Here is a 26,026-nt window from a genome sequence, read left to right on the forward strand (position 1 = left end):
AGAGTGGGGTCCAGGAGGTTCTTGGGCCACACAAGGAAAAGCGGTTCCACTGCTAGAAGGACACTTGGTAGAGACTATTGAGACCACCTGGTCCCAGCAGACCCCGGAGAAGGGCCACATTTGCTGGTGCTGGAACAAGGTCATTAAGGGTGAAGCCTGGTGCCAGTTGTGTGTTGTGATTTTCAATAATCTCTGTAAAGCTGCTGCTACACTATCTCAAGAACTTTTTCTGGGGCAGGCTGGCACCTGGCTGCAGGTTCGGGGCACTGGCAGCAGCAGGGTCCAGAAAGCATACCTGGGTGGAGCCGACATCGGGCCATTGCTCAGTGAGAACCTTCCGCAGAGGGGTAGAACAGGTCAAAGCCATATTCCTTCAAAAGTAAGGGACTGGGGAAAACAGCCACATCTGAGACAAAACTCGGGAGAGAGGTACAGCCTGAGGCTTGGAAACGAACAGTGAAAAAGCGGGGAGTGGACAAAAGCTGAAGACAGAGGACAGATGTGTGAATGCTGACTGGGGAGAAGAGAGTTCCAATACTACAGACTGGGTAGGTGGGTGACACCATTTTCACCGCTCCCGTGCATGTGCATATACACCTAGAGCACCACAACAACCCACCCCAGTAGGCTAGCAGCGCCATCTAGTGGACAATGGAGCCTTTACACTGAGCCCCTTCAATTGGGTCAACCTTGCTCTTCAAGAACACAAGTCTCACTGTCTGCTTAGTTTATCAACTATAAAGTGCTTCATAGTCTGACTTCTAGGGGAAAACGAAGTAATTTCAGTCCTATTTCAATCTGTTAGGTCCATTATTCAATTTTCTTTTTTTTTCTCTTTTTCACTTCTTTTTCTTGAATACAGAATGAAAAAAATTCATTTTTATTTTCAATTTTTATTAAAAATATTTTTAATTTTTTCACTATATATTTTACTTTTGTGTAAATTTTTTCAAATTCTATTTTACTTCCATTGTTCTGTTTCAGCCTACTTCAATTTACTATTTCAAATTTTCAAACAATTTCTTTTTCCTTTTCTTTTTTCTCCTTTTCGTATCTTTTCCTTTTCTTGAATGCAGAAAGAGAAAACTTTTTCTAATTTCAATTTCTATTAAAAATATTTTTCCTTAATTTTTTACTATATTTTTTACTTTTATGTATATTTGTTCATATTCTATTTTACTTCCATCATTTTATTTGGCTCTACTACACTATACTCACTTTTTCAAATTTTCAAATGATTTCCTTTTTTTCTCCTTTTCATCTCTTTTTTCTTGAATATGGAAAGAGAAAAATTGATTTTAATTTTTAATTTATATTAAAAATATTTTTCTTGGGGCGCCTGGGTGGCGCAGTCGGTTAAGCGTCCGACTTCAGCCAGGTCACGATCTCGCGATCCGTGAGTTCGAGCCCTGCGTCGGGCTCTGGGCTGATGGCTCAGAGCCTGGAGCCTGTTTCCGATTCTGTGTCTCCCTCTCTCTCTGCCCCTCCCCCGTTCATGCTCTGTCTCTCTCTGTCCCAAAAATAAATAAACGTTGAAAAAAAAAATAAAAATATTTTTCTTTAATTTTTTTCTACTATATTCTTTACATTTGTGTAAATTTGTTCAAATTCTATTTTACTCCCATTATCTCATTTTAGTCTACTTCATTGTATTCATTTTTTCAAATTCTCAAATGATTTCCTTTTTCCCCCTTTTTTCCCTAATCTGTCAAACCACTTTCAATGCCCAGACCAAAACACACCTAGGATTACCATCATTTATTCAATTTCTGTGTGTGTGTGTTTAATTTTTTAATTTTAATTTTTTAATCTTAATATTTTTTAATTTTAATTATGATAGCTCATCAATTCCATTTCTTCCTTCAAAATGACAAAATGAAGGAATTCACCCCAAAAGAAAGACCACAAAGAAACAACAGCCAGGGATTTAACCAGCACAAATACAAACAAGATGTCTGAACCAGAATTTAGAATCATGATAATAAGAACACTAGCTGGAGTCCAAAATAGATTAGAATCCCTTTCTGCTGAGATAAAAGAAGTAAAAACTACTCAGAATAATATAAAAAATGCTGTAACTGAGCTGCAATCACGGATGGATGCTGCAGCAGCAAGGATGGATGAGGCAGAACAGAGAATCAGAGATATAGAGGACAAACTTAGAATAATGAAGCAGAAAAAAGAGGGAGATTAAGGCAAAAGAGCATGATTTAAGAATTAGAGAAATCAGTGACTCACTAAAAAGGAACAACATCAGAATCATAGAGGTCCCAGAAGAGGAAGAGAGAGAAATAGGGGTAGAAGGGTTATGTGAGCAAATCATAGCAGAGAATTTTCTTAAGCTGGGGAAAGACAGGCATCAAAATGCAGGAAGCACAGAGGACTGCCATTAGATTCAACAAAAACAGACCATCAACAACGCATATCATAGTCAAATTCACAAAATACTCAGGCAAGGAGAGAATCATGAAAGCAGCAAGGGAAAAGATGTCCCTAACCTACAAGGGAAGACAGATCAGGTTTGCAACAGACCTAAGCACAGAAATGTGGTAGGCCAGAAAGGAGTGACAGGATATATTCAATGTGCTGAATCAGAAAAAATATGCAGCCAAGAATTCCTTATCCAGCAAGGCTGCCATTCAAAATAGAAGGAGAGATAAAAAGTTTCCCAGACAAGTAAAAACTAAGGAGTTTGGTGACCACTAAACCAGCCTTGCAAGAAATTTTAAGGGGGACTCTCTGAGGAGAGAAAAGGTGAAAATATAAGCAAACAAACAAATAAATAAATTCCAAAAGCAACAAAGATTAGAAAGGACCAGAGAACACCACCAGAAACTCCAACTCTACAAGCATCACAATGGCAATAAATTCATATCTTTCAGTACTCACTCTAAACGTCAATGGAATCAATGCTCCAATCAAAAGACACAGGGTAACAGAATGGATAAGAAAACAAGATCTATCTATATGCTGTTTACAGGAGACCCACTTTAGACCTAAATACACCTTCAGATTGAAAATAGGGATGGAGAACCATTTATCATGCTAATGGCCAACAAAACAAAGCCAGAGTAGTCATACTTATATCAGACAATCTAGAATTTAAAATAAAGACTGTATCAAGAGAGGCAGAAGGACATTATATCATGATCAAGGGGTCTATCCACCAAGAAGACCTAACAATTGTAAACATTTATGCACCAAATGTGACAGCACACAAATATATAAATCAATTAATCACAAGCATAAAGAAACTTATCAATAGTAATGCCATAATAGTAGGAGACTTCAACACCCCACTCAGAGCAATGGACAGATCATTGAATCAAAATATCAACAAGGAAACAATAGCTTTGAATGACACACTGGACCAAATGGACTTAACAGATATATTCAGAACATTTCATCCTAAAGCAACAGAATATACATTCTTCTCCAGTGCACATGGAACATTCTCCAGAATAGACCATATACTGTGACACAAATCAGCCCTAAGTACAAAAAGATCGAGATCATACTGTGCATATTTTCAGACCACAACACTACAAAACTCCAAATCAACCACAAGAAAAAATATGGAAAGGTAACAAATACTTAGAGACTGAAGAACATCCTACTAAAGAATGAATGGGTTAACCAAGCAGTTAAAGAGGGAATTAAAAAAGTATATGTAAGTCAATGAAAATGAAAACACCACAACCCAAAACCTCTGGGACACAGCAAAGGCGGTCATAAGAGGAAAGCATATAGCAATCCAGGCCTTCCTAAAGAAGGAAGAAAGATCTCAGATACACAACCTAACCTTACGCCTTAAGGAGCTGCAAAAAGAACAGCAAATAAAACCCAAAACCAGCAGAAGACAGGAAATAATAAAGATTGGAGCAGAAATTAATGCTATCAAAACCAAAAAAACAGTAGAATAGATCAATGAAACCAGAAGCTGGTTCTTTGAAAGAATTAACAAAATTGATAAACCACTAGCCAGTTTGATCAAGAAGAAACAGAAAAGGACCCAAATAAATAAAATCAACAATGAAAGAGGAGAGATCACAACCAACACAACAGAAATAAAAACAATAATAAGAGATTATGAGCAATTATATGCCAACAAAATGACCAATCTGGAAGAAATGGACAAATTCCTAGAAACATATACCCTACAAAAACTGAAACAGGAAGAAATAGAAAATTTGAACAGACCCATAACCAGTAAGGAAATCGAATTAGTAATCAAAAATCTCCCAAAACACAAGAGTCCAGTGCCAGATGGCTTTCCAGGGGAATTCTTTTTTTTTTTTTTTATATATGAAATTTATTGACAAATGGGTATCCATACAACACCCAGTGCTCATCCCAAAAGGTGCCCTCCTCAATACCCATCACCCACCCGCCCCTCCCTCCCACCCCCCATCAACCCTCAGTTTGTTCTCAGTTTTTAACAGTCTCTTATGCTTTGGCTCTCTCCCACTCTAACCTCTTTTTTTTTTTTTCCTTCCCCTCCCCCATGGGTTCCTGTTAAGTTTCTCAGGATCCACATAAGAGTGAAACCATATGGTATCTGTCTTTCTCTGTATGGCTTATTTCACTTAGCATCACACTCTCCAGTTCCATCCACGTTGCTACAAAAGGCCATATTTCATTTTTTCTCATTGCCACGTAGTATTCCATTGTGTGTATATACCACAATTTCTTTATCCATTCATCAGTTGATGGACATTTAGGCTCTTTCCATAATTTGGCTATTGTTGACAGTGCTGCTATGAACATTGGGGTACAAGTGCCCCTATGCATCAGTACTCCTGTATCCCTTGGATAAATTCCTAGCAGTGCTATTGCTGGGTCATAGGGTAGGTCTATTTTTAATTTTCTGAGGAACCTCCACACTGCTTTCCAGAGCGGCTGCACCAATTTGCATTCCCACCAACAGTGCAAGAGGGTTCCCGTTTCTCCACATCCTCTCCAGCATCTATAGTCTCCTGATTTGTTCATTTTGGCCACTCTGACTGGCGTGAGGTGATACCTGAGTGTGGTTTTGATTTGTATTTCCCTGATAAGGAGCGACGCTGAACATCTTTTCATGTGCCTGTTGGCCATCTGGATGTCTTCTTTGGAGAAGTGTCTATTCCTGTTTTCTGCCCATTTCTTCACTGGGTTATTTGTTTTTCGGGTGTGGAGTTTGGTGAGCTCTTTATAGATTTTAGATACTAGCCCTTTGTCCGATATGTCATTTGCAAATATCTTTTCCCATTCCGTTGGTTGCCTTTTAGTTTTGCTGGTTGTTTCCTTTGCTGTGCAGAAGCTTTTTATCTTCTTAAGGTCCCAGTAATTCACTTTTGCTTTTAATTCCCTTGCCTTTGGGGATGTGTCGAGTAAGAGATTGCTACGGCTGAGGTCAGAGAGGTCTTTTCCTGCTTTCTCCTCTAAGGTTTTGATGGTTTCCTGTCTCACATTTAGGTCCTTTATCCATTTTGAGTTTATTTTTGTAAATGGTGTGAGAAAGTGGTCTAGTTTCAACCTTCTGCATGTTGCTGTCCAGTTCTCCCAGCACCATTTGTTAAAGAGGCTGTCTTTTTTCCATTGGATGTTCTTTCCTGCTTTGTCAAAGATGAGTTGGCCATATGTTTGTGGGTCTAGTTCTGGGGTTTCTATTCTCTTCCATTGGTCTATGTGTCTGTTTTTGTGCCAATACCATGCTCTCTTGATGATGACAGCTTTGTAGTAGAGGCTAAAGTCTGGGATTGTGATGCCTCCTGCTTTGGTCTTCTTCTTCAAAATTCCTTTGGCTATTCGGGGCCTTTTGTGGTTCCATATGAATTTTAGGATTGCTTGTTCTAGTTTCGAGAAGAATGCTGGTGCAATTTTGATTGGGATTGCATTGAATGTGTAGATAGCTTTGGGTAGTATTGACATTTTGACAATATTTATTTTTCCAATCCATGAGCAGGGAATGTCTTTCCATTCTTTAAATCTTCTTCAATTACCTTCATAAGCTTTCTATAGTTTTCAGCATACAGATCCTTTACATCTTTGGTTAGATTTATTCCTAGGTATTTTATGCTTCTTGGTGCAATTGTGAATGGGATAAGTTTCTTTATTTGTCTTTCTGTTGCTTCATTGTTAGTGTATAAGAATGCAACTGATTTCTGTACATTGATTTTGTATCCTGCAACTTTGCTGAATTCATGTATCAGTTCTAGCAGACTTTTGGTGGAGTCTATCGGATTTTCCATGTATAATATCATGTCATCTGCAAAAAGCGAAAGCTTGACTTCATCTTTGCCAATTTTGATGCCTTTGATTTCCTTTTGTTGTCTGATTGCTGATGCTAGAACTTCCAGCACTATGTTAAACAACAGCGGTGAGAGTGGGCATCCCTGTCGTGTTCCTGATCTCAGGGAAAAAGCTCTCAGTTTTTCCCCGTTGAGGATGATGTTAGCTGTGGGCTTTTCATAAATGGCTTTTATGATCTTTAAGTATGTTCCTTCTATCCCGACTTTCTCAAGGGTTTTTATTAAGAAAGGGTGCTGGATTTTGTCAAAGGCCTTTTCTGCATCGATTGACAGGATCATATGGTTCTTCTCTTTTTTTTTGTTAATGTGATGTATCACGTTGATTGATTTGCGAATGTTGAACCAGCCCTGCATCCCAGGAATGAATCCCACTTGATCATGGTGAATAATTCTTTTTATATGCTGTTGAATTCGATTTGCTAGTATCTTATGGAGAATTTTTGCATCCATATTCATCAGGAATATTGGCCTGTAGTTCTCTTTTTTTACTGGGTCTCTGTCTGGTTTAGGAATCAAAGGAATACTGGCTTCATAGAATGAGTCTGGAAGTTTTCCTTCCCTTTCTATTTCTTGGAATAGCTTGAGAAGGATAGGTATTATCTCTGCTTTAAATGTCTGGTAGAACTCTCCTGGGAAGCCATCTGGTCCTGGACTCTTATTTGTTGGGAGATTTTTGATAACCGATTCAATTTCTTCGCTGGTTATGGGTCTGTTCAAGCTTTCTATTTCCTCCTGATTGAGTTTTGCAAGAGTGTGGGTGTTCAGGAATTTGTCCATTTCTTCCAGGTTGTCCAATTTGTTGGCATATAATTTTTCATAGTATTCCCTGATAATTGTTTGTATCTCTGAGGGATTGGTTGTAATAATTCCATTTTCATTCATGATTTTATCTATTTGGGTCATCTCCCTTTTCTTTTTGAGAAGCCTGGCTAGAGGTTTATCAATTTTGGTTATTTTTTCAAAAAACCAACTCTTGGTTTCGTTGATCTGCTCTACAGTTTTTTTAGATTCTATATTGTTTATTTCTGCTCTGATCTTGATTATTTCTCTTCTTCTGCTGGGTTTAGGCTGTCTTTGCTGTTCTGCTTCTATTTCCTTTAGGTGTGCTGTTAGATTTTGTATTTGGGATTTTTCTTGTTTCTTGAGATAGGCCTGGATTGCAATGTATTTTCCTCTCAGGACTGCCTTCGCTGCATCCCAAAGCGTTTGGATTGTTGTATTTTCATTGTCGTTTGTTTCCATATATTTTTTGATTTCTTCTCTAATTGCCTGGTTGACCCACTCATTCGTTAGTAGGGTGTTCTTTAACCTCCATGCTTTTGGAGGTTTTCCAGACTTTTTCCTGTGGTTGATTTCAAGCTTCATCGCATTGTGGTCTGAAAGTATGCATGGTATAATTTCAATTCTTGTAAACTTATGAAGGGCTGTTTTGTGACCCAGTATATGATCTATCTTGGAGAATGTTCCATGTGCACTCGAGAAGAAAGTATATTCTGTTGCTTTGGGATGCAGAGTTCTAAATATATCTGTCAAGTCCATCTGATCCAATGTCTCATTCAGGGCCCTTGTTTCTTTATTGACCGTGTGTCTAGATGATCTATCCATTTCTGTAAGTGGGGTGTTAAAGTCCCCAGCAATTACCACATTCTTATCAATAAGGTTGCTTATGTTTATGAGTAATTGTTTTATATATTTGGGGGCTCCGGTATTCGGCGCATAGACATTTATAATTGTTAGCTCTTCCTGATGGATAAACCCTGTAACTATTATATAATGTCCTTCTTCATCTCTTGTTACGGCCTTTAATTTAAAGTCTAGTTTGTCTGATATAAGTATGGCTACTCCAGCTTTCTTTTGGCTTCCAGTAGCATGATAAATAGTTCTCCATCCTCTCACTCTGAATCTAAAGGTGTCCTCAGGTCTAAAATGAGTCTCTTGTAGACAGCAAATAGATGGGTCTTGTTTTTTTATCCATTCTGATACCCTATGTCTTTTGGTTGGCGCATTTAATCCATTTACATTCAGTGTTATTATAGAAAGATACGGGTTTAGAGTCATTGTGATGTCTGTATGTTTTATGCTTGTAGTGATGTCTCTGGTACTTTGTCTCACAGGGTCCCCCTTAGGATCTCTTGTAGGGCTGGTTTAGTGGTGACAAATTCCTTCAGTTTTTGTTTGTTTGGGAAGACCTTTATCTCTCCTTCTATTCTAAATGACAGACTTGCTGGATAAAGGATTCTTGGCTACATATTTTTTCTGTCTAGCACACTGAAAATCTCGTGCCAATTCTTTCTGGCCTGCCAAGTTTCATAAGAGAGATCAGTCACGAGTCTTATAGGTCTCCCTTTATATGTGAGGGCACGTTTACCCCTTGCTGCTTTCAGAATTTTCTCTTTATCCTTGTATTTTGCCAGTTTCACTATGATATGTCGTGCAGAAGATCGATTCAAGTTATGTCTGAAGGGAGTTCTCTGTGCCTCTTGGATTTCAATGCCTTTTTCCTTCCCCAGTTCAGGGAAGTTCTCAGCTATTATTTCTTCAAGTACCCCTTCAGCACCTTTCCCTCTCTCTTCCTCCCCTGGGATACCAATTATGCGTATATTATTCTTTTTAGTGTATCACTTAGTTCTCTAATTTTCCCCTCATACTCCTGGATTTTTTTATCTCTCTTTTTCTCAGCTTCCTCTTTTTCCATAACTTTATCTTCTAGTTCACCTATTCTCTCCTCTGCCTCTTCCATCCGAGCCGTGGTGGTTTCCATTTTGTTTTGCATTTCCTTTAAAGCGTTTTTCAGCTCCTCGTGACTGTTCCTTAGTCCCTTGATCTCTGTAGCAAGAGATTCTCTGCTGTCCTGTATACTGTTTTCACGCCCAGCGATTAATTTTATGAGTATTATTCTAAATTCACTTTCTGTTATATTATTTAAATCCTTTTTGATCAGCTCATTAGCTGTTGTTATTTCCTGGAGATTCTTCTGAGGGGAATTCTTCCGCTTGGTCATTTTGGATAGTCCCTGGTGTGGTGAGGACCTGCAGGGCACTTCCCCTGTGCTGTGGTGTATAACTGGAGTTGGTGGGCGGGGCCGCAGTCCGACCTGATGTCTGCCCCCAGCCCACCGCTGGGGCCACAGTCAGACTGGTGTGTGCCTTCTCTTCCCCTCTCCTAGGGGCGGGATTCACTGTGGGGTGGCGTGGCCCGTCTGGGCTACTTGCACACTGCCAGGCTTGTGATGCTGGGGATCTGGCGTATTAGCTGGGGTGGGTAGGCAAGGTGCATGGCGGGCGGCAGGGGGGGCAGGCTTAGCTCGCTTCTCCTTAGGTGATCCACTTCAGGAGGGGCCCTGTGGCAGCGGGAGGGAGTCAGATCTGCTGCCGGAGGTTTGGCTCCGCAGAAGCACAGAGTTGGGTGTTTGCTCGGAGCGAGCAATTTCCCTGGCTGGAACCGGTTCCCTTTGGGATTTTGGCTGGGGGATGGGCGGGGGAGATGGCGCTGGCGAGCGCCTTTGTTCCCTGCCAAACTGAACTCTGTCGTCCGGGGGCTCAGCAGCTCACCCTCCCTTTGTCCTCCAGCCTTCCCGCTTTCGGAGCAGAGCTGTTAATTTATGACCTCCCAGATGCTAAGTCGCGCTTGCTGTCGGAACACAGTCCGTCAGGCCCCTCCGCTTTTGCAAGCCGGACTCGGGGGCTCTGCTTGGCTGGCGACCCGCCCCTCCGCCCCGGCTCCCTCCCGCCAGTCCGTGGAGTGTGCACCACCTCGCCGCCCTTCCTACCCTCTTCCGTGGGCCTCTCGTCTGTACTTGGGTCCGGTGACTCCGTTCTGCTAATCCTCTGGCAATTTTCTGGGTTATTTAGGCAGGTGTAGGTGGAACCTAAGTGATCAGCAGGACGTCCTCCTATGCCGCCATCTTCACTTCTCGACCTAATGTATACTTTAAAGAAACACCTCACATTTCCGGCCTTCTTCACTCTGACGACGTGATCCCAGCATGCCCTCCAGGGGAATTCTACCAAACATTTAAGGAAGAGTTAACACCTATTCTCTAGAAGCTGTTCCAAAAAATAGAAATGGAAGGGAAACCTTCAAACTCTCTATGAAGCCAGCATTACCTTGATTCCAAAAGCAGACAAAGACCCCACTAAAAAGGAGAACTATAGAACAATTTCCCTGATGAACATGGATGCCAAAATCCTCAACAAGATATTAGCCAACTGGCTCCAACAATACATTAAAAAAAATTATTCACCACGACCAAGTGGGATTTATACCTGGGATGCAGGGCTGGTTCAATATCTGCAAAACAATTAACATGATTCATCACATCAATAAAAGAAAGGACAAGAACCATATGATCCTCTCAATAGATGCAGAAAAAGAATTTGACAAAATACAGCCTCCTTTCTTGATAAAAACCCTCAAGAAAGTAGGGATAGAAGGAGCATATCTCGAGATATAAAAGCCATATATGAATGACCCAACGCTAATATTATCCTTAATGGGAAAAACTGAGAGCTTTGCCCCTAAGGTGAGGAAACAAACAGGGATGTCCACTCTTGCCACTGTTATTCAATATAATATTGGAAGTCTTAGCCTCTGCAATCAGACAACACAAAAAAATAAAAGGCATCCAAATCAGCCAGGAGGAGGTCAAACTTTCACTCTTCGCAGATGACATGAAAAACCCAAAAGATTCCACCAAAAAAATGCTAGAATTGATTCATGAATTCAGCAAAGTTGTAGGATATAAAATCAATGCACAGAAATTGGTTCCATTCCTATACACCAACAATGAAGCGACAGAAAGAGAAATCAAGGAATTGATCCCATTTACAGTTGCACAAAAAACCGTAAAATACCTAGGAATAAATCTAACCAAAGAGTTGTCTATACACTGACAACTATAGAAAGCTTATGAAAGAAATTGAAGAAGACACCAAAAAATGGAAAAAAGATTTCATGTTCCTGGATAGGAAGAACAAATATTGTGAAAATGTCGATACTACCCAAAGCAATCTACACATTCAATGTAATCCCTATAAAAGTAACACCAGCATTCTTCACAGAGCTAGAACAAACAGTCCTAAAATTTGTATGGAACCAGAAAAGACCCTGAATAGCCAAAGCAATCTTGAAAAAGAAAACCAAAGCAGGAGGCACCACAATCCCAGACTTCAAGCTATACTACAAAGCTGTAATCATCCAGATAGTATGGTACTGGCACAAGAACAGACACTCAGATCAATGGAACAGAATAGAGAACCCAGAAATGGACCCACAAACGTATGGGCAACTAATCTTTGACAAAGCAGGAAAGAACATCCAATGGAATAAAGACAGTCTCTTCAGCAAGTGGTGCTGGGAAAACTGGACAGCCACATGCAGAAGAATGAACCTGGACCACTTTCTTACACCATACACAAAAATAAACTCAAAATGGATGAAAGACCTCAATGTAAGACAGGAAGCCATCAAAATCTTTGAGGAGAAAGCAGGCAAAAACCTCTTTGATCTTGGCCGCAGCAACTTCTTACTCAACAGGTCTACGGAGGCAAGGGAAACAAAAGCAAACATGCACTATTGGGACCTCATTAAATAAAAACCTTCTTCACAGCAAAGGAAACAATCAAGAAAACTAAAAGGCAACCTAGAGAATTGGAGAAGATATTTGCAAATGACATATCAGATAAAGGGTTAGTATCCAAAATCTATAAAGAACTTATCAAACTCAACACCCAAAAAACAAATAATCCAGTGAAGAAATGGGCAAAAGACATGAATAGACACTTCTCCAAGGAAGACATTCAGATGGCCAACTGACACATGAAAAAAATGCTCAACTTCACCCATCATCAGGGAAATACAAATCAAAACCACAAAGAGATACCACCTTACACCTATCAGAATGGCTAACATTAACAACTCAGGCAACAACAGATGTTGGCAAGGATGCGGAAAAAGACGATCTCTTTTGCATTGTTGGTGGGAATGCAAGCTGGTGCAGCCACTCTGGAGAACAGTATGGAGGTTCCTCAAAAAACTAAAAATAGAACTATCCTACGACCCAGCAATTGCACTACTAGGCATTTATCCAAGGGATACAGGTGTGCTGTTTTGAAAGGACACATGCACTCCAATGTTTATAGCAGCACTGTCAACAATAGCCAAAGTATGGAAAGAGCCCAAATGTCCATCAATGGATGAATGGATAAAGATGTGGTATATATATACAATGAAGTATTACTCGGCAATCAAAAAGAATGAAATCTTGCCATTTGCATCTACGTGCATGGAACTGCAGAATATTATGCTAAGTGAAATTAGTCACTCAGAGAAAGACAAATATCATATGACTTCACTCACATGAGGACTTTAAGAGACAAAACAGATGAATATAAGGGGAGGGAAACAAAAATAATATAAAAACAGGGAGGGGGACAAAACAGAAAAGACTCATAAATATATGGAGACCAAAGTGAGGGTTACTGGAGGGTTGTGGGAGGGGGGATGGGCTAAATAGCTAAGGGGCACTAAGGAATCTACTCCTGAAATCATTGTTGCACTATATGCTAACTAGTTTGGATGTAAATTTTTAAAAAATAATAAATAAAATAAACAAATAAACAAATAAATAAAAATAAACTCAAAATGGATGAAAGACCTAAATGTGAGACAGGAAACCACCAAAATCCTACAGAACACAGGCAGCAACCTCTTTGACCCCAGCCGCACTAGCTTCTTACTATATATGTCTCTGGAAGCAAGGGAAATAAAGGCAAAAATGAAGTTTTGGGACCTCATTAAGGTAAAAAAGCTTCTGCACAGCAAAGAAAACAATCAAGGAAACTAAAAGGCAACTGACAAAATGGGAGAAGACATTTGCAAATGACATATGGGATAAAGGGTTAGCATCCAAAATCTATAAAGAATTTATGAAACTCAACATCTGAAAAACAACAGTTAAGCAATGGGCAGAAGACATGAGTAGACATTTTCCAAAGAAGACATCCAGATAGCTAACAGACACACGAAGAGATGCTCAACATCACTCATCACCAGGGAAATACAAATAAAAACCACAATGAGATACTACCTCACACCTGTCAGAATGGCTAAAATTAACAACTCAGGAAACAACAGATGTTGGTGAAGATGTGGAGAAAGGGGAACCCTTTAGCACTGTTGGTAGGAATGCAAACTGGTGCAGCCACTCTGGAAAACAGTATGGGGGTTCCTCAAAAAATTAAAATTAGGACTACCCTATGACCCAGCAACTACACTACTAAGTATTTTCTCAAAGGATACAAAAATACAGGTTCAAAGTGGTACATGCATCCCAATGTTTATAGCAGCATTATCAACAATAGCCAAATTCTGGAAAGATTCCCAATGTCCATTGATTCATGAATGGATAAACAAATTGTGGTACGTATATATGTATGTGTGTGTGTGTGTGTGTGTGTGTGTGTGTGTGTATAGAGAGAGAGAATATATAGAATATATAGAGAATAGAGAATATATAGAGAATATATATATATATTCTCACATATATAGAGAGAGAATATATAGAATAGAATGAAATCTTGCCATTTGCAATGATATGGATAAAGCTGGAGAGTATTAGCTAAGCAAAGTAAGAGAAGACAAATGCCATATTATTTCACTTATATGTGAAATTTAAGAAACAAGTGTTCATAGCGGGGGAAAAATATAGGCAAATAAGGAAACAGACTCTTAAGTATAAAGAACAAACTGATGGTTAGTAGAGGGGAGGTGGGGTGGGGGATGTGTTAAATAGGTGATGGGGATTCAGAGGGCACTTCTTGTGATGAGCCATGGGTGTTAGATGTAAGCACTAAATTCTTGAAACTAATTATTTCAATCACTAAATTCTTGAAACTAATTATTACACTCTGTTAACTAACTGGAATTTAAATAAAAACTAAAAAAAATAAAAACAAAGGGAAAAATATAGTGAAGTCCTTTTAGCATTCCTAGGCTCTATAGGGAAAATGTAATCCATTGTCCACCAGCTTTTGCTCCTGCCCCCTAATCTTTGCTGACTTTCATCAGCTTTGTTTCCTTTTGCTCTTTTCTGGATATTTTAGAACAGAGGCTCACAACAACTGCCTATGGGGCAATGAGAATATAATTATTCAAGTAACCAGCCAGAACCACTGTTAAAATGTTTATTATCAATGTAAAATGAGAGCAGGATTTTACAAGCAAGTTTCCAAACACAAATATTGTTTTCTATAACAGTTTATCTTCCTTTTCAAGGCCTAAATATGAACACATATATAACTGGAGAATTTTTAAAATATGGTGTTTTTAATTTTAATACATCTTCAGTTGACAGGCATGCAAAATAACTCATTTCCAAATCATATGAAATATCCAAATTGAAAATGTAGCATTTTAATGTACTTACTGGCCATAAAACTCAGCAAGAAACTGTTCTTCCCCATACCTCAGAAAAATCACCAATTCCTTTCTAGGGCATTGATGACATTAACAGTAATTAGCCCTCCCTTGTCAGCATCCAGATATCCCTGGCTCAATCTATCTATGTAAATTAATGTTATATTTCCAGTTGCTGGAAATGCTCCATCATCTCTTCACTGCATTATGCTTGGCAAGGCACCTACCAACAATGCACACGATGGGAACTGAGCCACGAAGAACATTAATGGCTTGACTGAAGAGCTAACTACATATTCTTGGTCTGCTAATTGAGTGAGGATATTAACGAAATGTAAAATTCCAGGAGGCATTCTTTTTTCACCCTGCCCAAGTTACCAGCATGTATAGTACTTGGAAGTAAAGAGGAGAAGAAGGTGACAACAGCCATAAACATGAAATCTCCCTAGAACTAAAAGCAAACTAAATAAAATGTAAAGTAGAGTGGGCCAAAGGACAGAATCCCATTGGGTTTTATTTGTGGCTGCAAACAACATCCAAACTGAGAGGTTCAAAAATTAAGAAACAGTGTCCATGCACTGAGGGATCATCAACTTGCATTAGAATATTATTAAAATATTTTCTAAGAGTTGTGTGTGCTGCATTGTTGAATTTGGTGCCAACAGTCAAGAAATAACCAAATACATTAAAGTACAGTAAATAATTTTTACTATACCCACTTCCAAAAATTATAAAGCATAATTTTCTTTGCCATTCTTCAAGTGAATTCGTAAAACAGGTAGAAACTCAAAACATTAACTGTAATATTACACAAGATAATTAATTTGTCTTTGGTAACTCAGTCTGTCCCAAAATATTTCTGTCCAAAATGTGTAGGTGCAACAGGATGAACTTCAGTAGTTAAAATTGTGATCTCTGGAAACTCCTGAATGATTGATTTGGCACCTTCAAAAAATAATAGGAAAATTGCTGTTATGGCAGGACTTTTTGGTAACATTAGCTGGAATTCAGGAATTTCATAGCCACTAAGTATAATAAAGACAGAAGGGGCGCCTGGGTGGCTCAGTCAGTTAAGCGTCTGACTTTGACTCAGCTCATGATCTTGTGGCTTGTGAGTTCAAGCCCCGCGTCAGGCTCTGTGCTGACAGCTCAGAGCCCAGAGCCTGCTTCAGATTCTGTATCTCCATCTCTCTCAGTCCCTCCCCCACTCACCCCTGTCGGTTTGTCTCTCTCTCAAAAAAAATAAACATTAAAAAATGAGATAAGACAGAAAGCAAGGACCTCCTAGTCAGACTTTGCTAATCTCTTAGTTTGTATGTCTGATACCTGAAAAGCTTTGACAATCATCACACTATGCCCTCACCCAGTAACTAATGAATTCTTAGAATCAAATTGTTTTATATCCGAGATATTACAAATACATTCAGTTATAGCAACTTTCTCCCTGAAGTCTTTGTTTTGTTTTCATTTTAAATTATTCTTTCTTTAAAAAAAAAATGTTTATTTTTGAGAGAGAGAGGAGAAAGCAGAGAGAGAGAGAGAGAGAATCCCAACCAGTCTCTGCAATGTCACGTGGAGCCTGACATGGGGCTCAAACCCATGAACCGTGAGATCATGACCTGAGCCAAAACCAAGTGTAGGATTCATAACCAACTGAGCCATCCAGGTTCCCCTGTTTTGTTTCATTTTAAAGGCAGCTAGAATAGAAAGAATATATACTCCTTTCCAGAAACAGCATCATATATAAGATGATGGATGGTTTCTCAACTGGAACACTGAAACAAGTGTGAAAACTTATTTGGTATGTCAGAGCGAGCTAGCTTTTAGAAGTTAGGACTCTAACTTTGGGGGTTGCATGGAAAGAGTCTAGCTAGGACCCTAGCCAAACTAAAAAGCCATAATGATGCTGTCACGAAATAAGATTTTTTCATCTACAATGTCAAAGAATAGTATACTATTCTAATGTATACTCTTAGAACTAATACAGGGGCGCCTGGGTGGCGCAGTCGGTTAAGCGTCCGACTTCAGCCAGGTCACGATCTCGCGGTCCGTGAGTTCGAGCCCCGCGTCAGGCTCGGGGCTGATGGCTCGGAGCCTGGAGCCTGTTTCCGATTCTGTGTCTCCCTCTCTCTCTGCACCTCCCCCGTTCATGCTCTGTCTCTCTCTGTCCCAAAAATAAATAAAAACATTGAAAAAAAAATTTAAAAAAAAAAAAAAAAAAGAACTAATACAGTTACTTTTCTACTTCCAAAGGCAGAAAGCCCAATAATTATTTGGTTATCTCAACGTTTACAGTGCCGTCTCTGCTATATATAAATGGATGACCAAGCAAATTGCCCTTTGTCACCATCAACATTTGAACTACCAGTAAGTTTTTATTATGAAACAGCAAAATAATCAATGGCCTACTGAAAGCAGCCCTCCCAACAAGATATGCTGTAGCCTCTTCAGGGTTGGCTGAGACTTGGAACCTTTGGACATGAGGAAGCACTCTAACTAGAAGCCACATATTTCTTTTTCCTTTCAATTATGAAACAAATACAAATTCATTGTCAAACATCTGAAAAATACCAAAAACAAAACTTAAAAAATAAAATGAAGCACTTAGAATCCCACCATCCTAAGATAACCACTATTAATATAGTGTGTATTTTGAAATTAAATTTGAAATAGTACTGGGCATCTGTCTAGCCTCTCATGCTAAGGAAACACTTATTTAGGGTCGATGTTAAATCCAAGTCTGATTGTGGTGGTGATAATAGTCGTAATTTGTCTTAATTGTCTCTAAACTTGGTGATAACATTTTACATTATTCTAATGCAGTTACTTTTTAACATTTACCATGTAGATGTTTTGATGTTATTAAATATTTTTCAAAAACATGATTTAGTTATATAATATTACATCCTTTGAATATATATTTACTTAACCACTTCTTTATTGTAAGGCATTTATATACTATCGAATTTTTTCTTACAGTAGACATAACTCTGCAATGAATATCCTGAAAGCTAAGTTCTACATGCATGCATGATTATTTTCTTAGGACACTTTCACAATTGTCCTAGATTGTATGTTAAAAAAAACTAAGGCCTTACATTAGGTTTATTTTCCTGAGGAAATGGAGAACAAACACACAGTTCTACCATTATGCCCTTTGAGCAGAAATAGAACTTAAAAAAAACTTCTGATCTTTGCTTCATGCTGCAAAGTTTACTGCAGCAAGACCACAGGATCTAACCAGATCTTCAAGTTGATTGTGGTGTGGGAGCAGTTCTCAGGCTCGGCTGAGAAGTCAGGAGAAACAGAGACATTTCAGCTATTCGCAGGCTCTACCCAAACAATGTTACCACAAAAACAATCTCAATCCCCTTCAAAGGGACTAGTTCATCACCTTCCATATCAATTTGAACATTAGAATGGTGTAAAATATCCTATCACCCAGCTTAAAGCTTATTAACACAAGTTATAAACTACCAAAATTAGATTTAGATTTAATGTGGAAGCAAATGAACTTTTTCTCCCCATGAGAGTCTGGGCAGATACACACTTACCCAACCCTTGACCATCTGAAGGCCCAGTTACTGCCTCATGCTGAACTCACCATGAGGAGTGGAGAACAGGCTGAGTAGGATAATAACACTGGGTTGAACTCCATGTTCTATAAGAACCTTTACAGCTTCAATTACAGTATTTCCAGTGCCTGAAATCAAATGACAACCAAATGCATTAGCAACTTTAACATTTATATCTCAAAACGTCTTTGAAGTTTCTTTGAAGTTAAAGGCAGTTTAGTAATCTAACATAAGACACTAGGCAAAGCTTCATTTGCAGGTACCTTTTCTTTACCAATGACATTATTTTCAATAATGGACATGACACACACACTTTTCAATTTTCAAATGCACAACAAACCCTAAATTCATTCAGTATTAGAGATATCAAATTTGACACCCACCCTCCACCACCAACCCTAGGAGACAATGTTGTGTGTGATCTGAGTAAGCTTAGGAAACAATACAATAGGAGAAAAAATATTACTTCCAGAGAGGATAAATCCTTGAGAAAATCACTGTTATGCTCACTGAGCTAGAGAAGGGACATATTTCAATAGACCTTCTGTGTTCTATATATTCTGCCTCATTAGGTCCTTTGCTTCAGTGTGAATACTCCTGTTAAAACAAAAGCTCTTTGGAGCTAAAAGAAATTTAGATAACATATATTCTCTTATTATACAATAAAAATTCCCCAGTGAAACTGCCCAGGGCAACTCCAAATCCAACAGAAAAACATATTTAGAAAGGGGTTTGCCTTTATGTAAGGGTACCTAAAAGGCAGTCACTAAGTGGAATTGCTTTAAACCCTAAGCAAAGTATACAAATTAAACTCCAGCCACTCACTGAGAATTGGATACATCAGAAGAACTTTTCTCCGGTAAATGTCTGGAGGGAATTTGGCATAATATACTTTGGCTCTTTGTGTTTCCTCATCACTCTGAATCAGGATCTTTCCAATTCGTATAGATCGACAGCAGTCTCGTAAACCTTGTTCCATTGCCTCACCTTGAAAAAAGGAAAATTTTCAAAAGAAAAAAAGGGTAGGGGGAGATAAAAATAAGGTCCAAAAATAGGCCAAAGCAGAGCATGTGACTATAATTAATACAAAAAGGACATTGCCAAAATGGGAGCAATTCTTCTTAAGAGCTTTCATTTCTAATATGCTCATATTTTATACTTAGTGCAGGTCAATTAAGCCAGATTAAGGGCTGGCCAACGAAAGTAGGATAAGCTTATCTTTATTGCTGGCTTTCAAGTTTGAGGGATGTCACACGCTTCCATGAAATTCAACAAATAGTGTTTTGTTAGGCTGCTCCCTGAGCTTTTCCAGTATCAGGACCATTTTACTCTTATTATTTTAAGGAAGACTTTTAAACCACCTAAACCTGGTATTTTCATCTGAAAAGATATATAAAAGATTTATGGAAGAAATGAGGGCTACAGACAAAGGAGGAGATATCTCCTCCTTGGATGGAGGAGATGGAGATATCTCCATCAGGAGATATCACTATGCCCCAGCAATGACTTCAATGGCAGAAGTTTGCTGGCAAACAGTAAAAAACTATACTGTTCCCTTCTTCCCCTTGCCCAAGAACCATAACCAACGCTACTACTACCCACTTGGTTTCTGAACACTGAGTCATTTTGAGTCTGAATTCCATTAGAAAGTATTTGCCAAAAGTCAATCATTCTCGTACCATCTTCAAGATTTGAGGCCACATCAGAATTCTACCTGTACTGTTATTTACTTAATATTTTTCTTTAACTATTTTCATTTACATTTATTTTAAGGGGAAACTTTCTATCACTACTGTAAACATAAAAACAGTTTCTAATATATAAGAAAATCAACCAACAGCTAATAAGGTTAAAAAATAACCCTGTCTATGCATTACCCCAAGGTCATCTGCTATGTACTAGGGGTGTGAAGATGCCACTGACGTTAGGGTAGGAACTGGACTAAAATAGAAGAAAAAAATGCCATTAAAGCCCATCTCCATTGTCTTCACCAGTTTTAAAAGGTTAAATACCATTGTTCTGAAAATCCGATCATTGCTTAAAAGCTACCTTATATAAAAAAGGGAGCTAAATGCTTCTATTTTACTTGAGGTATTCAATTGTTTACAAACAGAACTTGACAGCCACAGAAAAGGCAATGCTTGTATGTAGAAAAAATTCATTTGTCTAGTGCAAGTGAGGCTTCTACGGAACAATGGGACTTTGTGCAAAAATTAATTTATTTGTTAAGTTGCTGAATAAAAATAATCCTCCCCATATAACAGGTAGACGCTCTAATTACAGGCATGTGATTTTGTTGCATAAAGTCTGGTTTAGAAGAGTAATCAGCTGGACTCAAATACAAATGCAGCATTTATAAGACCAGAATTTGGAAATACATAGAGAGTTAATAACATTTAAGTGCTTTTGCCATATAGTCACATACACATCAAATATAAAACTAAAAATATTGAATAAGTCATTCAGTCCAGTTCCTGATAGGGTAGGACTGTTCCCTATAAAAACAAACAAACAAAAACAGACAAACATTTCTCCAGTCAGGTATTCAAAGCTCTGCAGGCCTGAATTTGTGCCATATTCCGTCAGTCTTCAAACTGCCCTGTTCTCCCCAGGACAGCATCATCTCATCATCCTATCCTCCCATCCTACCCTGAATCTCTCTGAAAGCTGGCCTGCCCCCATGGGCACTGGAGTAGATGCCCTGCAGTTAAAATCAAATTCAGTAATACAGAGGCCATCATCCAAGGCACCATGAGGACAGACAACACAATTGGCGAGATTTAAGTTAAGGCAGGCTTCAATTATGACAGACAAGCTCACTTCTCTTCTGGAAAAAAAAAAAACTGTTTCTATGCCTGCAAAGAGACAAAAATCACACATATGCAAACCTACCGCTTCTCATTATGCTGACCCCACAATTTCCCTTCTCAAATTTCACTCCTTCATACTTGTACCCTGTTGGGGAACAAAACCAAAGAATTTATCTTCCATCACTGGAGCAATCCACTTATTTTATAAAGTGTCTACCTATAGTTTAAAGCAGTTGGGTACAGAGCAATCCTTGTCTAGACATTCTGTATAACCTCTTAGACTCCGTGTGAAAGTAATGAGAAGAGTCATGATTTTTCAGTTATTTCTTAATTCTTCCTAAGAAACCTGTGGGGATAATTGGGAGAGGTAGACTTTACTGAGGAGGAACAAGATTTATGATAGCATGATATTCACATACACATTCCTCAAATTGAATTCAGAGTGGAATCATTGCACTCTGAGTGCTATAAACCCCATCAATTCAAACTGAGACCACACTGTGAGCCACAGCAGAGAGGCTACTCATTCCATCCTTTTTTCTGAACTTCAATTCTGCCTTAAAAAGCAGAAGACAAAGGCTGAAGTTATTACCTAGACATGTTCAACCCTTAGTGTCATACTGATTTTGTATCAATTATGATGCAACAATCTCAGCCCCCAATTTTCATAAAGTCAACCTCTGAATAGAACAGCTTTCATTATTTACTAAAGAAAAAATCAGAATTTCAAATTCCTGAAATAGGGATGTTCAGCTGTGTTCTATTAGAGTAAAACAAAGTACCCTCTCCAGTTCTCAACATTTTTCATTTTCTTTGTCTTTTTTACTTCTCATTCTTTCACCTGGAGTTTCAGTGCCAAACCAGCCCACCCATTTATTAACACCAGCAGCTTCCCTACAGATGTGAAGATAAGCTGCCAGTTTATCCTAATGGGCTGTTATCAAAGGCAACACTTGCATGCTAAAGCATATTTATTAACCTTTAACTTGAATTGACAAGCAAGCCATTAACAAAAAGTCATCCACATAAATTTCTTTACTAAATGTGTCTGAGTTTATTAAGTTGTTTAAAAGAACAACTTAGGCTCCACCTCAGTCTAGGCTTCACCTAGACTCCTCATTTTACATACTCCTCATTTACTGATTTAGTCATACTCCTCATTTACTGATTTACTCAGACTGCTTATTTTTCCATTTTCCCATGATTCTCGGAATTTTTATGAGGAGAATATGAGAGGAACAGCCCTGGTTACCTGTTGGGGTGGTCACCATGCATTCTTTATATGGCAGTTGATTCAACCCCTCTTCCACAACAAGTCTGATCTAAGAGTCAAAAGAAGAATAAGTTGAAAAACTGCTAGGAATCTAGTGTTGGCTGTTAGCTTAAGGAGCTGAACACTAGGCAAAAAGTCAGTAATGCAATAGGCAAGGGTGGAGCTCATGGAGGTAGGAAGGAGGCCCCTATCAAGTTTTAGATGCAGAAAGAGATCCCCATGCTCGGCTGCTTGCTGCTAGGTATCCAACCTTGGTTAGGCACATGATCGCCACCAAAAGGCTCAAGTATGCCTTCTGATTCTCATTCAGTTAGTCCAGCCTGTATTATGAGAGATGCAAAACTACAGCAAGTGACAAGAGTCATGGCAGGCACCCTTGGAAGTAATATACTTCTGGTTACTCTGAAAATAGTGCCCACTGGGAATTCCTCTGCCTTGTTCAGTACTTTGAAATTAAGTTGGTTTCTTTTTATCAAAGGCTCACCATAATGCAAATAAAGCCTGCAACTTCTTAGGAGGAAATAAATGAATGGATGGGGCTGAACCAATTTCCTGAGTTTGAAGTAGGATCCAGTAATCTCTAGACCCAGTGTGGGGCTCAAACTCATGACCCTGAGGTCAAGACTCACATTCTCAGCTTTCAAAAAAAAAGTCTCCTAATGGTCTTAATGTGCAGTATAGAGGAAAGAATCCATCAGAACTACTAGGAACAGCCTCCAAAACCCAGATATGATATTCCTCTGAGCACCCAGAGCTTCCAGAGCCTACTACAATAAAGGTGGTACTCAGTTTTCAATGCATTTTCTCTCATCAATATTACATTATTAAGAATTGGGAACAACAGGGAGAAACACCAGGCTCCATGTTCTGTTATCACAACACAACACCCTGCTGCCATTAAAATGATCAGTGCTAAATGGGCCAGCACTTTGTCAGCCTATAGCATCAGAGGGTCCAGGAACCTCATGAATACTGTGTATGTATGCACATTCATCTCTAGCCACCCCTTCTGTGGAGGTTAATGTTTCTTAAGAGCAAGGGAAGAAAAGAATCCTTTTCTTTGGAGAGCCTAGATCTCCCAGTAACACTCCTCTAAAAAGTCTTACCTCCTGCCCATCTCCTGCAACCCTGGGACAGAAACTGGATGTGTCTAAGCCTTATAGAACATAAAACCAGAAGAAGGGTAACTACATATAAAGAACTCAAGATTCAAGTGCCCGGGAAGCCAATCCTGAAAAATCCACGATGCAATTAATGTCAACTGTAATGGTATCCTTGTGCTAGAATAGACAAATGTACTAGAAATCCTCAATACCAGAAACCTAAATAGCTCCAGTCTCTACCACAATGACAGAAGGCCCTCCACACACAACCCCCAATATCATCAGAACCTTCAAAGCCAAATGCAGAGAACAGAGAGGTTCCAATTACCATCCCCTCATGTGAATTATGTCATGGATCCTTATTTTTTATTTAAGATATAAGGCCTGCCCTTTCAGGCAAGCATTTTATAATAACCATGAACTTAATTCCTGCCTTCTATAGAAAAAGGGCAAAGAAAGCAAAAGAAAGAGGAACCACTTTCTATTAATGAACACCAACATTTCTGTTTTCTCCACAGCAGCCAATGGCACATGTTCCTTCCTCCTTGAAACTGCTCCTTTGGTTTGATAAAAGCATAAAGACAGGGGCACCTGGGTGGTTCAGTCAGCTAAGCGTCCAACTTTGGCTCAGGTCATGATCTCATGGCTCGTGGGTTTGAGCCCCATGTCAGGCTCTGTGCTGACAGCTCAGAGCCTGAAGCCTGCTTCAGATTCTGTGTTTTCCCTCTCTCTCTCTGCCCCTCTCCTGCTCGTGCTCTGCCCCTCTCTCTCTCAAAAATAAACATTTAATTTTTTTTTAATTTAAAAAAAGCATAACAACAGAATGACCTAATTATCACTACAGGAGTGTCAATTAATTAAGAACCAAGAATACTTAAAGCCAAAAGCCTACACTGTTTTGGAATTAAGATTTTCCCAGGGAAAATCTAAATGAAAAGTTTCGTGCCTTTCTTCCCTTCTCGCATTCCCTTTAATAATCTGTCTTTTGTTCTCTGATTATACCTGTGAGGTTAATAAGCCACTTTTCTTTCTTTCCCAAACTAAATACTGACAACAGTATTTAGAATGTAAACTCCATTAGATCGGGGACAATGTCTGTATTCTTTACTGCTGTATCTTCTCCCCCTGCAACACAGCCTAGCCCAGTGCCTGACTTGAGTTCAGTATGTATTTCATGAATATGAATACTAATAACCACAGCAGAAAATGTGTGCTTATTCCAAGCACTAAGCACACTTAGATGTAAATACAAGAAGAAAATGCAATGCTTCATCTGAAGACAACCCAACTTGGCCTGAGATCCTTTCAGAGCACACTAGCTAAACTGAATTGGGCATGGCCAATCCTTAACAGGAAGTCTCTGAGGAAAGCATACACAGTCCAACTCAGTATTTCACATGTAAAGATAGTACAGAAAGGACAAAATAAATAACTCCCCATGTAAACTACAAGAGAGGTATTAGTTTTTCTGTATTAAATGAATACCACAAAAGTAACTACTAGGTCTCCCTACATCTTTGGTTTTCTTTTCATGTACTTCACTTCACTGTTCTAAGATGAGACATTTAGGGTTTACTCAAGATCAGGTTACCAAGATCCCCTTTGAGAGGTAGAAGTACCTCAGAATTACAGAGAACAAGTTCATGGGCAATACTCTGAGGTGAAATGGATTGAGGTACAGCTTTAATGAAAGAGTAGAGACAAAATACTTCAGAAGTTTACCAGGATGATGTTTACTTGGCACAAACTCTCTCACCCCTCAGAATGCTGTAGAACAAAAAAGTCCCTTAGCCCTACTATGATTATATCACTAGGAACAATGAAACAAAAATGGAGAGCCTCTACCTACCAAACGATCTGCAGAAAACATGAAGTCCCCTCTACTGGCTGTCCTAGAAAGAAAGTAGTAAAAGTTTTAGTCCAGATTAGAGCTTTAAAGTAAAATATTACTTAACACATATAGTAACACTGATATTAAAACCTATTACATACTAAAAGCCTAAAAGCTTACATGTACAAACTATTGCTGAGGCAAGATATTTTTCACTTGCATACAGGAACCTAAATGGAATGACTCAATAAATACTGTTGAAAATGCTTACTTGATATCAACATTAGAGACAGGAATTGAAAACATCATGCATTCTCCCACTGAGCTGCCCAAGTATATATTATTCAACCAGGAGATGAATGAAGCTCCCCTGCAAGATGGCAGCAAGCCCACAGCTCAAGTTAAGAGAAAAACTTCACAGTATGAAAAACAGATTCTTCCCATTCTCCCCCTCCATTCACCTTGAACTAAAACCCAGGTAATTGGGGGGCCTAAGTAGATCAGTTGGTTTAGAGGCCGACTTCAGCTCAGGTCATGATCTCACGGTTCGTGGGTTCGAGCCCCACATCAGGCTCTGTGCTGACAGCTCAGAGCCCGGAGCCTGCCTCAGATTCTGTGTCCTCCTTCTCTCTCTACCCCTCCCCCTTCCCCACTCGCACTCTGTCTCTATCAAAAAATGAATAAACATTAAAAAATTTTTAAACCCAGGTAACCAAGATAAGTAACCCA

The 26,026-nt window shown here is 39.0% G+C and overlaps 1 protein-coding gene across 3 annotated transcripts in view; it reads right to left on the bottom strand.

Moving 5' to 3' along the window:
• Positions 1 to 14,458: 14,458 nt before the first annotated feature.
• The window catches only part of UPRT (uracil phosphoribosyltransferase homolog), a 30,082-nt gene continuing 18,514 nt past the window's right edge, over positions 14,459 to 26,026 (bottom strand). Inside the window, exons 2-7 of one of the 3 annotated variants that reach the window (XM_047097824.1) lie at positions 25,316 to 25,358; positions 22,343 to 22,412; positions 21,173 to 21,235; positions 19,106 to 19,267; positions 18,310 to 18,408; positions 14,459 to 15,650 (exon numbers count right to left, since the gene is read on the bottom strand). In XM_047097824.1, coding sequence (XP_046953780.1) covers positions 15,544 to 15,650; positions 18,310 to 18,408; positions 19,106 to 19,267; positions 21,173 to 21,235; positions 22,343 to 22,412; positions 25,316 to 25,358 — 544 coding nt within the window. In that variant the 3' untranslated portion in view covers positions 14,459 to 15,543. Of the gene's footprint in view, positions 15,651 to 18,259; positions 18,409 to 19,105; positions 19,268 to 21,172; positions 21,236 to 22,342; positions 22,413 to 25,315; positions 25,359 to 26,026 lie in introns of all 3 variants that reach the window. The other 2 variants (XM_047097825.1, XM_047097826.1) reach the window with 2 other exon arrangements.

The sequence above is a fragment of the Lynx rufus genome, unplaced genomic scaffold (assembly GCF_022079265.1).
Source record: "Lynx rufus isolate CCGP_SWC_20201006 ecotype Redwood Valley unplaced genomic scaffold, mLynRuf1.p SCAF_42, whole genome shotgun sequence".
In the NCBI taxonomy this organism is placed as follows: domain Eukaryota; kingdom Metazoa; phylum Chordata; class Mammalia; order Carnivora; family Felidae; genus Lynx; species Lynx rufus.